The 17,523-nt window shown below is 36.7% G+C and overlaps 1 protein-coding gene and 1 long non-coding RNA gene across 5 annotated transcripts; one reads left to right on the top strand and one right to left on the bottom strand.

Moving 5' to 3' along the window:
* The first annotated feature begins 2,253 nt into the window (after positions 1-2,253).
* On the top strand, positions 2,254-8,243 carry LOC104604226 (endoplasmin homolog). The gene is made up of 15 exons (XM_010268496.3): positions 2,254-2,411; positions 2,885-3,002; positions 3,116-3,269; positions 3,358-3,438; positions 3,548-3,659; positions 3,765-3,891; positions 3,994-4,132; positions 5,069-5,186; positions 5,370-5,557; positions 5,733-5,948; positions 6,074-6,239; positions 6,429-6,570; positions 6,695-6,845; positions 7,002-7,406; positions 7,639-8,243. The coding sequence occupies exons 1-15, from the start codon at positions 2,345-2,347 to the stop codon at positions 7,921-7,923; spliced, it is 2,469 nt and encodes an 822-aa protein (XP_010266798.1). The 5' UTR covers positions 2,254-2,344; the 3' UTR covers positions 7,924-8,243.
* Positions 8,244-11,258: 3,015 nt separating this feature from the next.
* LOC104604225 (uncharacterized) lies at positions 11,259-16,623 on the bottom strand. Of its 4 annotated transcripts, XR_016077249.1 has the most exons (5): positions 16,116-16,623; positions 15,510-15,720; positions 15,234-15,409; positions 13,601-13,718; positions 11,675-13,501 (listed from the first exon to the last, which is right to left on the bottom strand). It is a non-coding gene; the product is annotated as an uncharacterized LOC104604225 (long non-coding RNA). The 4 variants fall into 4 exon arrangements; XR_736374.3 differs by lacking the exons at positions 11,675-13,501; positions 13,601-13,718 and adding an exon at positions 11,259-11,658 and having other exon boundaries at positions 16,116-16,615; XR_016077248.1 differs by having other exon boundaries at positions 11,675-13,718; positions 16,116-16,617.
* Positions 16,624-17,523: the final 900 nt, after the last annotated feature.

Here is a 17,523-nt window from a genome sequence, read left to right as displayed (position 1 = left end):
TTTTATTTTCTGAGAATTATCTCACTCATCCGCATCAGATGACACATCATCCAAAATAATTAGAATCATCCTAAAAATAGGAATCATAAAAAATGGTGACTGTCTGATTTTAATAATCGTTTTCTGAGCGGTTTGTAGAAATCAACAATGGTAACAAACAACACCCTAATTCAGTTTTCCAAGTGAATTAAAAAAAAAAAAAGCCCACCTCAAAAGCATTTAAGACTTGCCATGTGGGTATCAAATAAAATATAAATATGGTTGCATATGGGTAGTGATGAGGCGTGATCTGGTTGACCAATCATATACCGCCATGCGGCAAGTCCGAATCATTTAATGACACCTCAGTGCTATGTAGAGGAAGTTGCACTCGGCCAGATCGGCTCAAGCCAACCAGCCCGATCTACTTCTCAACCGGTGGAAGACTAGCAGGTCGCTCTACATCAGAGCAGAGCACCTCACCTCGGGAGAACAAGCTGATGACTTCAGATGTTGGCTTGACCTCCCCAACCTAGGAAACCAACAACTTGAGTAGCCAACTAACCTCCGGGGTACCGACTATGTGACAAGTTGTCCTTATCTGGTTAGTACATATACCGGTTCCAAAACAGACGACAGCACATCGCCTACTTTGTAGGGATTGCCCTAGTCTCCTTACGCTTTAGAGAGACTAGATGAGGATCATTGTCAATGCCGGTACAAGATGCCCTGAAGATAATAGACCGATAATACCTATTGCTCTTGGATATCTCGAACACAACTCTTAAACCCCGAGGACTATAAAAAGGCACCTCCATGCCTTCACAAGGTATTAGCTCTCTAGCTCGACTAACTTAAGTATTAGAGTGCCAAGCCCGGGTCCAAACCCCTAGGTACTCTGTGATAGATGTGATAAACATCCTAAAAGTCAACACGATAAGGATATCTCTTAAGCTTCTCTATCCTTCTCACTAGTGTAACAACATTGCATTTATCTCTGTAATCTCCCTTCCCACACGTCTCTTCTATTGTAACTATAAATACACTAGCTACTCAATAAACTAATCAGTTTGAATTACTCTCCTCAAACTATTATTGTGTTTCACTCTGATCTCTTTTCTCTTGCAGATCGGTTCACTAACCTCAGCACCAGTCGTCCAAACTGTCTTCCAACAAGGAAGTTTGGCGATTGATCCCTCATCAAGTAGTGTCTAGCTAAGGTGGCATATGGCAATGAATTTTGATCTTCCTAAGAGGTCCAAGTTGTTTACCTAGCCCAGCCCAAATACATAGTCCATGGCCTGATGTCTTGAATCCTTGTGGTCCTTAAAGAGAATAGATAATGCTGGTCTACTTTGGATGTCATAAATTCATGCTTAATAGACAACTTGGATCCATCCATTTTCATTAGACTACTTCAACTCGACATTGGCTAAAGGTGATCATGGGCCAAGCCAGGTTTAGCACATTCAATAGAATTCGAATTTGGTGTGGGGGTGGTGTGAGAATGGACCGTGATATAGATACCAGTCCTTTTATAATATTTATCTTTATTATTATAAAGCCGATATTTATGGTTTTACTGCTTATCATAAAAATTAAATTCTATATATAATGTCAACTTAATTAATGTAAAGAATATCTTTTTTTTTTTTTTTTGAGAGAGAGAGCCAAAAAAATCAATTTATATCTTTAGATAGGTATCCTTGCACATTTTATATAAATATAAAATTAAATTTAAAATAATTTGTGCCAAATTGTACACTAACCAATGAATTCAACAAAATTCAGGGGTGGTTTTGAATTATTAATTCGGACTCTTAAAATACTCTGTCACATACCGGCTATCAGCCAGTGTAATTACACCACGTGGCTGTGGTACCCAATAAATTTGGGCATGCAGCCGTAAACCACCATTGATGATTCTCAATACACGGCGGAGATGTGATGTGAGACGTTACGGGAAGATGTTCCCAATGTACGGCTATACTTATCTTACATATGTCAGCGTTTTGCACTGAACAGATCCGATCTCACAGTGAACCTCAGTACCTCACGAACGTAGAAAAATGGCCTTTTTTGATAAATTAAAATACTAGTTTCTCCACGTCACAGTGACATGAAAATCCAGTAATTACTCTCCACGTGTATATTGGTCATACGATGTACCGTTAGATCCTCCACTCTGGCATGAGAAAGCAAAACCGCCGGTTTAGCCGGTGGTTAAGGTTTTCACGAGACCTCCTCGTTTGCCCACTTAGAAACCCGATATTTAATGACGGGCATCGGAAGTAGACAGAAATGCTAGCTACCCATAACTGATTCAGAGTGGCTTTGCTGCTGTAAACCTCGAGAACGATCAACGATGAGGAAGTGGATGATCCCTTCCGCCTTGCTTCTCTTACTGCTCCTTTCTCTTCTACCAGATCAAGGTGAGTATTTTTTTTTTTTTGTGCTGAAGCTTCTTCTGCATGTTCATTTCTTCGAAAAGCTTAGATTTTTTATTCCTTAATGGCGTAAAGCATTCATGACGTCCTATTTCAATCAGCGATCCGAAATAAAACGAAATTAAGAACGAATGGGTGTCCATAGTGCCATTTCCGAGTCTTGGTCTACGACCTCTGTTGCAGTTTTTGAGGACTACTACCTGCATTTTAATATATTTAGTGATGGAATTGATTAAACTGAATTGTTTCAGTTTGTTGGATCTTTTGAGTTCTGCGGATATGCTTCGCCCGCTAGTTTATAATTCTGTTTATTCAAAGGTTTTACTGAGGTTCGGTTCATGAGACGATCAAGAGTTGCTATAGTTAAAGGATGTTGTTATATCTGAAAATAAATATAAAGGTTCTAGTGATTTATATTTGCACCATTTGTTGATTTTGTGTTATTTATGATTCTTTAGGACACAAGATACATGCTAACGCGGAGGAAAGTGAAGATCTTGTTGATCCTCCAAAGGTAGAAGAAAAGATTGGTGCCGTTCCTAAGGGATTATCTACTGATTCGGATGTTGCCAGGAGGTTTGTGTTTTTTAGATATGTCTTTCCCAACACTGGATGCATTCCAGTTTCGCGTTTATAATGTTTGGTGTTTTCTTTCTCGTATGCCTCTGAAAGTAATCAATTTGGTTCAGGGAAGCAGAATCAATCTCGAAAAGATCTCTCCGCAGTAATGCGGAGAAGTTTGAATTTCAGGCTGAGGTTTCTCGGCTCATGGATATACTTGTCAACTCTCTTTATAGCAACAAAGACATTTTCTTGAGGGAGCTAATCTCTAATGCTTCTGATGTAAGTGGATCTCAGAAATTAGTATTTATTCGTTTTTCTTCCTTCGTAGATGCATTGATTTTATCTGAATTGTCATATTCATTTTCAGGCATTGGATAAAATCAGATTCCTTTCTCTCACCAATAAGGAGATTTTGGGTGAAGGTGATAATACAAAGCTCGAAATCCAGGTAAGCAGTGGCTTTAGTACAGTGATTACATTGTAAAATTTGGGATTAAATTGGACGCTTTAAGAAAGCCGGTTGAGACTTGATTAAATGTTTAAATTTGATAATCCAGATTAATTTGGATAAGGAAAAGAAAGTGCTATCTATCCGTGACAGAGGTATAGGAATGACGAGGGAAGATTTGATCAAGAACCTGGGAACCATTGCAAAATCTGGGACTTCAGGTAACTTTCTTTTTAATTGATCTAGACAAGAAAACACTCAATTGTGGGTGATGTTTATTGTTCAGTTTTGGATTGAACCAAGTCGGATTTTTCTTTCTTATGCAGCTTTTGTGGAGAAAATGCACAGTGGAGGTGACCTTAACCTCATTGGGCAGTTTGGAGTTGGGTTTTACTCTGTGTATCTTGTTGCTGACTATGTTGAAGTCATCAGCAAACATAATGATGACAAACAGTAAGATTTTGACTAATTAATTTTGAAAGTCTTTTTCTCATCTCTCACTTGGATCCTTTGTGGACATAGAAAACCAAGATAACTTTTCTTTGTTGTTTTCAGGTATATATGGGAGTCCAAGGCTGACGGGTCATTTGCAATTTCTGAAGATGTATGGAATGAACCACTTGGACGTGGAACTGAGATCAGATTGCATCTTAGAGAGGAAGCTGGGGAATATTTGGAGGAATTTAAATTAAAAGTGGGTATATTGATTTCTAGATGGATAGTTCTCTGCTCTTGTTATGGTCTACACTTTCTTCTTTGAATGTTGCTAAATATGGTTCAAAGATTTTGTTGCAAGACGCAACAACTTGTCTTTCAAGTTCTCTAACATGGAGTCAATCTACTGAGTGGAAGAAGTAAGATTTGGTTTTACAGACACTCACCACCTGTGCAAACCATGTCTTTCTCTTCCATATTTTATCTACTATATCCAATAAGAAGTAAGAACTCATCCTTCTATTGTTGTTATAGATGGGTATGAACTTGCTCATGACATTGGCATAGTTCATTACTTGCACATTGTTATCCTACTCATTGTCATAATCATCCATGTTAATTGTTTTCTTCTCTGTTTTTGTTATGGATAGACACTGTTTTGTTAGTTCATAGTGTAATGGTGCTTTGGGTCATTCTGGGTTGGTTTTCCATTTTCTGCATTTTGCAATTTTCTAGGACATCCCCACTGAGAAGTTTAAGCAGGATCCTGTTTTCCTTGTTTAGGCTTACTATCTTGAATTCCTTAGGCTGCACAGATATTGGTTTCATGGAAGCATACATATTTTCTCCATAAACTGAATAGTGGGTTTAGATTTTTCATGTTGGCTTTGTAGAAGTTCTACTTGAAAAGGGAAATAAACAATAATAAGAAAAATTACATATCATAAGAAATCCTTATTTGTCTGCTCAAAATCTAATTCTTTTATTTCATATTGTAAACACTAGGAAATAAATATGTGATTCTGAATTCTGATCATGTATTGGGCCAATTGTTTATTATTTGAAACCTTCTGTTTCAGAAAAGAATGGAAACCACCTTGTCTTCTTATTTATTTCTTCTGTTGGCACCTTGAGGTTTTGCTTTGTTATTGTTATTTTAGAATTTACAACTTTTGGCTTATCCTTCTGGTTTCAGGAGTTGGTGAAGAAATATTCTGAATTCATCAACTTCCCCATATATATTTGGGCAAGCAAAGAGGTGGAGGTGGAAACTCCTGTAGACGAAGATGAATCTAGCGAAGAAGAGGAAACATGTAATACTTTCATGTCAAACCAATTAACTTTCTTTTAGGACACTTCAACAATCAACACCAAAGTTGTAATCCTGTGAACCTTTGGAGATCACAACTAGAATTTCTATTTAACCTTTTATTGGTCTTGTTACTCAATGGCTTTATAGTCTACTGAGATGTACTCATTCTCATTGTCACAACCAGCTGAAAGCAGCTCGGAGGAGGAGGAACAAGTGGATGAAGAAGATGCTGAAACTAAGCCAAAGACAAAGAAGGTGAAGGATACAACTTATGAATGGGAGATTTTGAATGACGTGAAGGCCATATGGCTACGAAGTCCAAAGGAAGTGACTGATGATGAATACAACAAATTCTATCACTCCCTTGCTAAGGTAAATTTTTCAGGATTGTAGAACATTAATGGAGTACCACAAAAATCTTTTCTGCTTCATAATAAATATTTATTCATCACATTTTCATTTTCTCTTATTGAGCAGGATTCATCACATTTTCATTTTCTCTTATTGAGCAGGATTCATCACATTTTCATTTTTTCTTATTGAGCAGGATTTCAGTGATGAAAAGCCCTTAGCTTGGAGTCACTTTACTGCAGAAGGTGATGTAGAGTTCAAAGCTGTTTTATTTGTCCCTCCCAAGGCTCCTCATGATCTATATGAGAGTTACTATAATGCCCGCAAAACATATGTGAAATTATATGTCAGGCGTGTCTTCATTTCGGATGAGTTTGATGAATTTCTACCCAAGTATCTAAACTTCCTAAGGGTAATCAAGCTTTTCTTGATTCCTAACATTGAGTTCTGTAGGACAAGATGGATATCTGAATTTGGTTATTTCTTGCCTGTTAATCTGAGATCTCAACTTGTCATTTTTCTTTTTATTCTTGACAGGGTCTTGTTGATTCTGACACCTTACCACTGAATGTATCACGAGAAATGCTTCAGCAGCACAGTAGCCTAAAGACAATAAAAAAGAAACTCATTCGCAAGGCCCTTGATATGATCCGAAAGATCGCTGATGAGGATCCTGATGAGTCTAACAATAAAGAAGATAAAGGTATGGGTTTGGTTGTACTTCCATGTAGTTCTATTTCATCTTTGTTGTCCAATGAGCCCATCTGTGAAACATCTTCAACCACTAGTTTTCTTATAATTCTTTTTCAGTTTAGTTCTATCCTTTGGTCTCTATGTTATTGTATAGCTAATCCCCCTCCCCCCTTTGTTGATATTGTAAATGTGAAAGTAGATGCTGAGAAGGCCAGTGATGACAATGAAAAGAAGGGTCAGTATGTCAAATTCTGGAATGAGTTTGGCAAGTCCATAAAACTTGGTATTGTTGAGGATGCATCTAACAGAAACCGCCTGGCTAAGCTTCTCAGATTTGAAAGGTATAACCTTGTTTCATATAGAATTCATATTTGGTGGTGTGTATGATTCCTCTTTTTTGACTGTCTTGAATTACATACTTTTTTATTGAGTGTACCTCATTTGTTGTCTATGCCCTTTTTACAGTACCAAGTCAGGTGGCAAGTTAACCTCACTTGATCAGTACATCTCAAGAATGAAACCGGGACAGAAGGACATCCTTTACATAACAGGGACCAGCAAGGAACAATTGGAAAAATCACCATTCCTTGAAAGGCTCACAAAGAAAAACTACGAGGTATTAGTTGAAGCATACTCTTATTTCATCTGTCTATTTTTTTGGAAATTTTAGTAACTAGTGGATTTTTTCCCTTTCTTGGTATCTCAAGTTTAGTTGTTTCTTTCTTTATATTATCTAAATCTTTCCTTTTATTTGTGGAATATACTTTTGCAGGTTATTTTGTTCACAGATCCCGTGGATGAGTACCTCATGCAATACTTGATGGACTATGAAGACAAGAAATTCCAGAATGTCTCAAAGGAGGGGCTGAAACTTGGTAAGGAGTCCAAGGACAAGGAACTCAAGGAGTCATTCAAGGAGCTGACTAAGTGGTGGAAGGGTGCTCTCACCAGTGAAAATGTGGATGATGTGAAGATAAGCAACCGTTTAGATAACTCCCCTTGTGTGGTGGTGACATCTAAGTATGGTTGGAGTGCAAACATGGAAAGGATCATGCAGTCACAGAGTCTGTCAGATCACAGAAAACAGGCATACATGCGTGGCAAGAGGGTTCTTGAGATCAACCCAAGGCACCCGATCATCAAGGAGCTTCGGGAAAGAGTTGTGAAGGATCCAGAGGTAATCCTTTAAACCTCTTACTTGACAAAATTAAAAAAAAAAAAAAATCCATAGGTTTCCCTCATGGGCCAACATAGTGGTTTCACCTAGGAGTCTTGGATCTAATATAAACCTAATTAGACTATGTAATTGACAGCTTCTTCCTGTTCTCTGTATTTGTATTTAAGAGGTCTATGAATTATGCAACTCTCCCTGTGCTCTAACATGTCATATGGCATGTTTTTCTTTACAGGATAACAGTGTAAAGCAGACGGCACGCCTTATCTACCAAACTTCACTTATGGAGAGCGGTTTCATGCTTGATGACCCCAAGGATTTTGCCTCCCGTATCTATGACTCAGTTAAGACAAGCTTGAACATCAGTCCGGATGCTTCTGTGGAAGAGGAAGATGATGCAGAAGAGGCGGAAGCTGAGTCTGACACCAAGGAAGCTGCAGCTACTACAAAAAGCAATGCAGAGGGAACCTCTAAAGATGACGCGGACGAAGAACCTTCTTCTGTCAAGGATGAGTTATAAGATCGATCATCTCAAGGATGGTGGCCTTTCTCCTTGATATTTTATGGGATTTCTATCCCATCCCACCCTTCTGCTCACAACAGAATGGTGGAAGGAAACGGTGGGGATGGGCTTAAAACTAATGTAAGCATCACAGTCAGTCTTTCTTTCTCTTCCTTTTGCATCTAGTTAACTAGAATTTACAGGATAATTAGCGTGACTAATCCACGTAGGGCAGAGTTTGAGTTTTTCTCCTCTCGAATCTTCTGTTCCGCTGCATGTAATGAACTTGTCTACACGCCATTTTTTGTTAGAAAGTAATTGATTGATTCTTCCTGCAATCTAGCAGTTTGTCGCTTCACGGTGTGTTCTCCATTTTGTATGGTTTTATTTTTTAAAGCAAAAACATAACCCCAGATTTTCCTAATTAAAGCTTTGAGCTAAGTTTTTTCTTCTTTTGGTAAGCAACTTTGTGCTAACTTGTACGCTAATGATAATTTACCAAAATTCGCAGGGGTGGTTGAGTCCGGATTTCCGAGTCCGGCTTCGATCAGGGCAAAGCCTGTGAGGAGCAAATCCCAATTCAGGGTGGTTATGATTGATCAGGTTAAAAAAATGAGATCTTTTAGTATCATAATCACCATTCTCATATTTTTTGAGAACCATTTCATGAATTTCGAATTCTCATTCGTCGTTAGTGTACAACTTGGCGCAAAACACCTAAATTTAAAAAACTCGGATCGGTAAAATCAATGTTTTAAAAATCAACCATCAGTTTTTGAGTAAAAAATAAAAAAAAAATAATAACAAAAAAAAAAGGCTGGTCCGAAACTGTTTGTGCAGGTCAAATGAGTCAATGGTTTGATTGTCTGGTCAATAGATTATTGACTAAGTCAATGTTTTTGATAAAGGAGGGATTTAGGGGTAAAATATAATCAGTTGTCTGGATGGTTTTTGGGTTGAATGGTCCGATCATATAGATCAACGATGGTTCAAAAACCATAGCACAAACAACCGTCTTTGCTTGGAAGGGCTTTTTGACTGTAGCTTTTGGGTTTTTAACAAACTTTGAAAGCCGAGTAAGATTTTCATCTGGAATGGCAATAGGGTGGGTTTGGGGTGGGGCACCCCACCCCGCCCCGTAGCCAAAATACTCTACCTTGTCTCCGCTCCATTTTCAATGGCAGAGCGGGTTCGGCACAGGGCAGCCACTCCTATGAATTCCCAAATTCTCTTCACCCTGATGTAACCACCTAAAAATACATCTTATTGATATGAATATTTGGGATTTGTTCCCCAAACTTTAAAACTCGACAATTTGATATCCAAACTTTCAAAATATGCCAATTTAATACTAATCATTAACCAATCGTTAAGTGGCATTTGAAAAGACACAAATGCCCTTCAAATGCTATCTAATTTCCTTTTATCAATCATCCAAACGTTGACAAAAAAATGAACAATCCCAAATCCTTCTCTTCTATTCAAGAAAGTTGGGGTCATCAGAATGCCCATTGAGACATGATCCCAACTTTCTTGAATAAAAGAGAAAAGGATTTGGGACTGTTTGTTTTCATCGACATTTAGATGGTTGATAAAGAAAATTAGATGACACTTGAAGGGCATTTGTGTCTTTAAATATTACTTAACGATTAGTTAGCAACTAGCTAACAATAGGTACTGGATTGGCACATTTTGAAAGTTTGGGTATTGAATTGTCACATTTTAAAGTCAAGGACCAAAGTAGCACTAATCCTAAAGTATAGAGTGCTAATCAGAAAATTTCCCGATATTTTATTAGTTTACCATCGGATTTGGAGTGTGTTCAAGAAATTATATGCAAACTCTGTCTCCAATTCAGGACAAAAATATCTTTCCCACCCCCGCCCCATTCAGGGTGGGACCCCGATTTTACGAAAAACTTTGCATATTCCATCCCCTAGTTGAATTTGATAGCTGTTTTATTGTCTAAATCAATCATTTTGTTCTATGTCAGTCATGAGATTATGGGTCATATATATACTGGTGTGGAGCAAAATGATTAGTCCAGTCATTGCAACAGACTCGTTCACTCGCATTATTAAGAATGCCTTGTACATATAATACAATAAAATAGTATCCCTTAATGGCCATCAAAAACAAGTCCGAATCTCTACACAATCCTTCCAGAAGAAACTCCCGTACATCAAATTAGAGAGTGCCATGTCAGCATTCTCTCATGCTTAAATTTTACATGTGTCAGTGGGAATAACAAACGTTTCAAAGTCCTCTCATTCTATTTTCAATATATTAAAATTTAAAACAAATAAAAAATATGGTTTAGGGTTTCTTCACCCTATTTCATTCAAATAAAAAATAAGAATTTACAGAGCTGAAACTAATAAAAAAAACCACCAATAAGAATTCTGACTTTCGACTCTCAAAATTGAATCGTGTTCTATTACTTAGCCGACAAAATCATTTGGGGGGAAGAAAGTAAAATTTAGAAAGAGTGTCTCAGCTTCAGGCGTTCAATTCTTAGAAGTCGGAGCTCTTATTCGAGGTTTTTTATTTGTTTTATTTACAAAGACTCTGTAACAGGAGTCAGCAATCGGAAGTCCTATTTTTTATTTGTCTTAAAAGTTTAATATATTAAAAACAGAATGGGAGGATATTTGAAACATCTGTTACTCCCACTCCCATATATTAAATTTAAGCATAAGAGAGTAGACATGGCACTCTCTGATTTGATGTACAGGACACTCTCTAGGAAGGATTGTGCAGGAATCCGGACTCTAAAAAACAGTTTTGGCTTTTGGTTTAACACATCCACCCATATTAGTATGTCATCGTGATCTGACTGGGATTTTGGTCCATAGCCGACGGAATCATGACACTACAAGAAATTAAGACCGCCGGCTTTGATCTAAGGCGGTGGTCTTTAGTCTGCCCCCTAAACCTCTGCTGGCTTAGGTCAAGACTGCCGCTTTAGGTGGCCGGTTCAATATGTGGTCACATCAATATGTTCAACTACACTTCCTTAAGGTTTTGATTGTCCAATTTTTACATACATAACTTCATTCATTCAATGAAATAATAAGAAAAATGCATAGAAAATAAGTGTTGATCTCAAATATAATTCCAATATCCTTCTAAAGAAAATGAAAGCATATTCAATGTATTCTTCTATGGAGATAACAATCATCATCTTTGCTAGTCAAAGATGCAATCAGAGGACAATTGTTACTCTTAAGATTTTTTTTATTCTTTTTACCATTAAATTATTCTCAAGGTCACTCATGCCAAAAGAGAGTATCATGATTTTCCACCACCAATGTCGTGCTCTCAATTGTCTAAAGAAGATGTACAAGTTCTGCTTATATTAATAAAATTATCTTTTCTTTATTGCTGATAAAAGAAGAAAGAAAGAAAGAAAGAAAAGCCTCCACAAATGATGCAAACTAAGAGAATAATGTTAGGGAACAAAAGCATCCATTGAAGTCTACCTGTCTCTGTAGCTGTTCAAGTCTAAGTTTCTCTACATTTGGTAGTTCATATTCCCCATTTTCCAAAAGCCTCTGATCTAGCCTGGGTCTTGAATTAGTTGGAGGCAACTTCTCCAGTAGGTCAAGTGTCAAATTGTATCATGTTTGAGTGACCGATTTGTCTCATTTCTATAACAACATAGCTTCTGACACGGGATCATACCTCTTTGGCTTTATAGTAGGATCTCCCAACCTTGTTTCTAGTTCTGTTATTCTGCACAAATCCTTGCACCTGCATGCATGTATGTAAACATACCTTCATTTATTTTCTATACATCAAGCTAATAATGTCACAAAAAGGGATAAAAAATAAAATAAAATGGAAAAAGTAAAAGACCTAACGACTAGATACAGAGATGTTATCGACTCCACAAAACAAGTCACCTAATGTAACTCATTCCAAAGTCCAATTTAACAAGTGAAATGCATACTCAATCTGAATTTGCAAATTATCTTTTGAGTTCACAGTATGATTTGTTCAATTTTCCCAATCATCTATGTAATTAATCCACTAAATTCCTAGACAGCCTGACAAACAATTGATCCCTTTCCAAATGATCCCTTGGGCCTCAATTGATTTACACCAATTGATCCCTTTTCCTTGAACCCAAATTCAGAACTCATAAACTCTAACTTTGACACTAATTGAGATTTCAAAATCCCTAAAACAATTCAGTCATGCATTCCATACTTATCAGCAGCCATAGAACTTTGTTATGTGCAAGAATTACTACTTTAGGGGAGTGGAGAGTTGAGACCCTCTTGGTAAGATAATGGGAGAAAAGGCTAGCACTGCTTCTTGACCATAGGTGGCTTCATTGTGAATCTAGGCCTCCTCTTAAGGAGTGCAAGTGTTCTCTTGGCATAAAATGAGTGGAGCCATGGTAACACTCTCTCCTTGAACTTGAGTATGATGAAGAAGATCAGTCTGTATGAAAAGGACTACTATAGCAGCCAAGTCCCACCATTTGGAACGATTCTTTGAAATCCCATAAATCGTCTTGAGAATTTGAACTCCTGTGAGCTTTAGATCACCTTGTTCCATAGGATCAAACTTGAGCCCAATTTCCATTTGGCTATTAAGTCAAGAATAAATAAACATGACTGGCTGATCCATGGCTCTGATTTAATAAAGAGATGGTATTTTTTTCTCAATCAATAGCAATGTTGTTTCTCCTTTCTTTTTGTTTGTTAAAGCAATGTCCCTACCAAGGCTAATTCATGAAGAGATGGCTTTGTGTGCATTATCTACATGCTTTGAATAGATTCAATTTGTTATACAAATCTGAACAAACTCTCCTATACTCATACCCAGGTCCAAGTTCCATTAAAAAAAAATCTTTCTTAGGCAACAACAAATGTTATGCCAATCTCGTCACCACATCAAGGGAGTCAAGTTTTAACTTGTAGCACACAATGTACTCTTAAAGGCTCAAAGCAATATTCCATGCTCCCATAGTCTATTGCGAGTGGCATATTATATAAGTTATATATTTTATAAACTTACTAGTTTACAACATAAGCAACCTTAAAATGAAAATACAAAATCCAAGAAAACTGAGAAATATCCTTGAGAAAGGAATCCTTTTTGGTGCCCAACCCATGCAAGCATGTCCAACACCACTCTCTCTCAAAGAATTGGGTCTGCTTGAGTGGGCTTACTTGTAGCTCATGCTAAAAGAATCATAAGATTATATTTGGAGCATAAACCTTTAGTCCTTTTGATTGGACTGCATTACAATATTTGCTGAACCAATCAAGCTATAGAATTTAACAAGAAAATAAAAAAAGATTGTTAGTATGGATTAGGGCATAAGATGCACCATTACAATATAAGTTCAATGGGAGAGAGCCTCTCGTGTAAGTGATGATACTTCAAAGTACATGAATTGTGTAATCCATATAGAAGAAGTTTCTACGAACTTGCATTTTTGTAAGATGGCCATCCATATGATGATCCAAGAAAATATCGATTTTCAATATATATATACAAAGTGTTGGGCAGATCTGATTGCTTGGACATATCTTCTTTGAATACTCTTATCTATCACCAAGTTTTTCTCACAGATAAGTTTCTGCAATAGAATGTTACAAATAACACTTCACCCAAATTTTCTTTTCACAATGAAAATTAAATAAAGAACAGGTTTCAATGTAAAATCTTATTCAATTACTTAGCATATTTAGCAATTCCAGAATAATTTTGTATTGCCCAGCCTTGCACTAGTGTTGGAAAGAGGAATAACTACTGGTGACCATAGAACAAGCACCATGCAGATAAACTCAAGAATTCTGCAAACCAAAGTAAGAAATTTGTTGGGGGGGATATATTAGAACACAAGCAGGTATAAGGGTTCAAAATAAGGAACTTGTCTATTTCCTATAAAATATCTTTTAATTTTATTGGTTTGTCAAAGGGACAAAATTCCAGAAGCACCTCTCTACTTCATCCACCATGCTCTGATTATGTAAGCAACATTCTCTTCAATTTCTCCCTCACTATAAGATTATCAAACCAAGGCAGCAGAAATAATTGCTTAAGGTGTCTCTCGGCAATTGATTTTATCCTATATCTGCTTTTCCACCCTGATTGTTGCTATAATTGAAGTACATATATTCTGTCTTAGTCCTTTTTATCTGTAAACCATTTGATTCTAAACATTTATTAATAGTTCTATATTTCAAAGCTAAAACCCTTATATTCTCCTATTTCCCTTTATATAAGATCTGGTTTGTTTCTTTACCCACCACATACACTATAGTAGTACCATCCTATGCCATTAACCCACTATCAAAAACAAATCCAAAGAAAAAAAAACAAACGAATCCTATAGAATCCATATAGAAACTAAAACTTGCATTTTTTTAAATGTAAGTAATGGAAAATACCTATAAAGTAAAACTTGCCTATCAAAAAATGGATAAAGATGACAAAAAGAAGTAATGGAAAATATCCATAAAACAAAAAAAAAATCAAAGATTATTAAATTTCCACTCAAGTCCAAACTCTTCTAAGATGTGATATAGTTACAAATCCAAACTCTTGAAGATCCAATATGTTCTTTTGATTTTTAAACTACTATTCATGCTAGCAGATCTGATTTTTCCATGATTTTGTTTGTTTTGTGAAGCCATTACAATGTTTACATTGTCTGTTTCTCACAAGTACGCAATGCTTCCATTATTACCATACAGAACTAAAAGATCAAATAAATTTGAAGGAAAATGAACATGGAGATGGGACTGGTTTTTACATAATCAGACTATATAATCAAAATGGTAGGAACTTCGTTGGGTAAGTTAGAATAGATACAGATGCACATTGTGCACCATCTTTTATCAGAGAGTGAGGGCCTATAGGCCCTATACCCATATGAAGGCTTCTTCTACATAATTACCAGAGGATATTTTGGAGCCTTCAGGAAAATCAGATAAAAAAATACCAAAAACCAACTACCGCTTAATATGGAATGAATGAATTAGATAAGGGAATAATAGAATGGCATGCCTCTTACTATGAGAGCTTCCATCTTGGGGATGCTTGATGGTTGTATTTTAAAGACAGATCTGGTGAAAGAAAAATGCGAACGCGCTGAGAGCACAACATCCAATGGGTAAATCTCTCCATGAACTTAACACACAAGTATGGGAATGTTACGATATGCGGCTGGATGTTGTGCTCTCAGTGTGTTCACACTTGTTGCTTTCATCAGATCCAAGATCGGTATTTTTCTATTTTTTTATCAGTGCTCTGTATTTTTCTATTTTCATCCATGAAAGAACAAGACAAGGGAACAATAGAATGACCTGTTTCTTATTATGAGAGGTTCCATCTTCAGTACATTTGGTGGTTGTATGGTTGTATTCTTGTGTTTTCATTGGAATAGTAATGCTTCTCTCATCAAACTAAAAGCAAAGCAATTTTACCAAGCAGCTTCAAGATTCCACCCTTCTGTCCCAAGTCTGCCAGCATTGCTACCAGCCTGTTCACATGTAGAAAATTGGGAGGTGCTCTAAAATTTTGAAGAAAAATTATTATTACAGACAATTCAAAGAAAAAAATGCAAGTGCCATGATGTTGACCTTTCTTGATCCACTTCACCATCACTTTTGGTAGGTACCACAGGAGCAGCAACTGACATGGCTTTCTCAGCTAGGCTACTCACTATATTGCTTTGGCTCTTTTCTGGTACTGTTTCCTCAAACTTACCACATTCTGCCTCATGGTTCCCTTTTCATTTGGAAACCTAGAAGAAACTTCAGCAGTATTGTCCCTTTTATATGGTTCTTTTATCTGCAATTAGTACTTACAATCAGATTTACTACAGTAAACCTGTCATAATAACATAAAAGAGCCAAAACAATAAAAGAATGGCATTGGAAAACATAAAACAATGCTTAAAATGATACTACCATATTTATTGTAGTAAGCATCATAAGAACACTTCTGTGTAAACATAATATCAACTAAAACTAAGCACATGAAAGCTTTAACAGCTAATGTTCAAAAATCCAAATAAAAAAGAAAATTAAAAAAGGAATTCCTCTGGCATAACAAGTATATCCCTAAACAAAAACATTGTGAAATGGATTAAAAATTTAAGTTTTTGAGCAAGATAAGAATATAAATGTCATTGAGATCCTAGGGAAGGAAATGAGAGACAAACTGCAGTTCGGTCGCGGGCATACCTGAGGAATCATCGATCCAAAAAATGCAGTGCGATGGATGAATGGATTTGATAGGGGATTTGGCTCTGGAGAGTGAGAGATTATGAGGTTAGGGATTGTAAGTAGTTAGATCGAATGGAGAGTTAATGGCTGGAGGCACACATCCAATCTCTCGCATGCTTCAGGTTTAGAATAAAAAGAAATAGAAAAGGAGAGAATGAAAAAAATGAGAGCGAGTGAGAGAGAGAGAGAGTTCTGGGGATGCGAAGTTAGAGAGGAGGGAGATACGAAGAGGGCGGGAAGAGGAAAATGAGAAAAGAGAAGACGAAGAGACGCAGGAAAATTTTAAATCCGGTTTAAATTTAAAACCGCCGCATCTCTTATTTTAGACCGTCGCGCCTGTTCCCAAAACCAACGTAGTCATTAAGACCGCCGGGTCTAAACCGCTGGCTTAGACCGTTTTTCTTGTAGTGTGAGGGACAATTTTGTTGGCGAGCGTTGTATTTTTTCATCTGGAACCTTAGGTTTTATAGGGGTCGAAGGCTTTGTCATAGAATTCGAACCAAAGACAAGAAATGCGAGTTCTTGGGTTTGACATTCTGGGAGAGAGAGAGAGGGGCATGGAATGGATAAAATTCTGTTTGAAAGGAAAACAGATTTTTATAAACTTTATATTTGTAATGGCTTGGACTCCATGGCCAAGTTGTGACTCATTAAAGGTTGCAATTGTGGAAAATCCTCGCTGAAGAAGTTTCTCTCTATTTGGTAAGTCAAAGCTGTCCTTTTCTTTGGGTAAAAGACTTTATAGCATACCTAACCAATCGAGGGCTGACTCGTTGGTGTATTAGCTGGTTTGTTCCAGAGTTGACGTGAAATCAAATCTTGCAACCAGCACTTTAGGAAAAAAGGGGTGAGGGGAAATTATTAATGGTGTATAACACTGAATGCTAGAAAAAAAAAAAAAAAAGACTTACGCATACCTTATTTTTCCTAAATTGACTTATACCCTGAGATCTTGAAATAGACTTAAATATACCTTCCAAACGCTATCTAGCCTACCTTAAACCGTTTAAGCAAAAACACAGTATTATTCTTTTGCTAAAATGTCAAAGAGGGAAGGTATGTTTGAAGAACTTGCTGAAGTGATACCAAAGGTTGCACAGAAATACAACAATTCCTTCAAATCCTCTAAATCAACTACCAATGGTCATTCCACTCTGCTTAGACCATTCTTTGTTGGTATGAGTGGTCATAAATTGACCCTAATAATCCAAAGAAATTAGTTGATAGATATTTTGAAATAGAAAAGGAAAAGAATGTTAAAAGTTTTAATGTCTTTTGGACCTCCCAAATTAGACACAATAACAAGAATACAAAGAGAAAGAGTTCCCTCCTTTAGGTACCAAGACTACTATACATTTCAAAATGA

This window comes from Nelumbo nucifera, chromosome 6 (genome assembly GCF_055504915.1).
Source record: "Nelumbo nucifera cultivar China Antique chromosome 6, China Antique-T2T, whole genome shotgun sequence".
In the NCBI taxonomy this organism is placed as follows: Eukaryota; Viridiplantae; Streptophyta; class Magnoliopsida; order Proteales; family Nelumbonaceae; genus Nelumbo; species Nelumbo nucifera.
The sequence above is the reverse complement of the archived record's forward strand: the minus strand, read 5'-3'. Positions and strand labels throughout refer to the sequence as shown.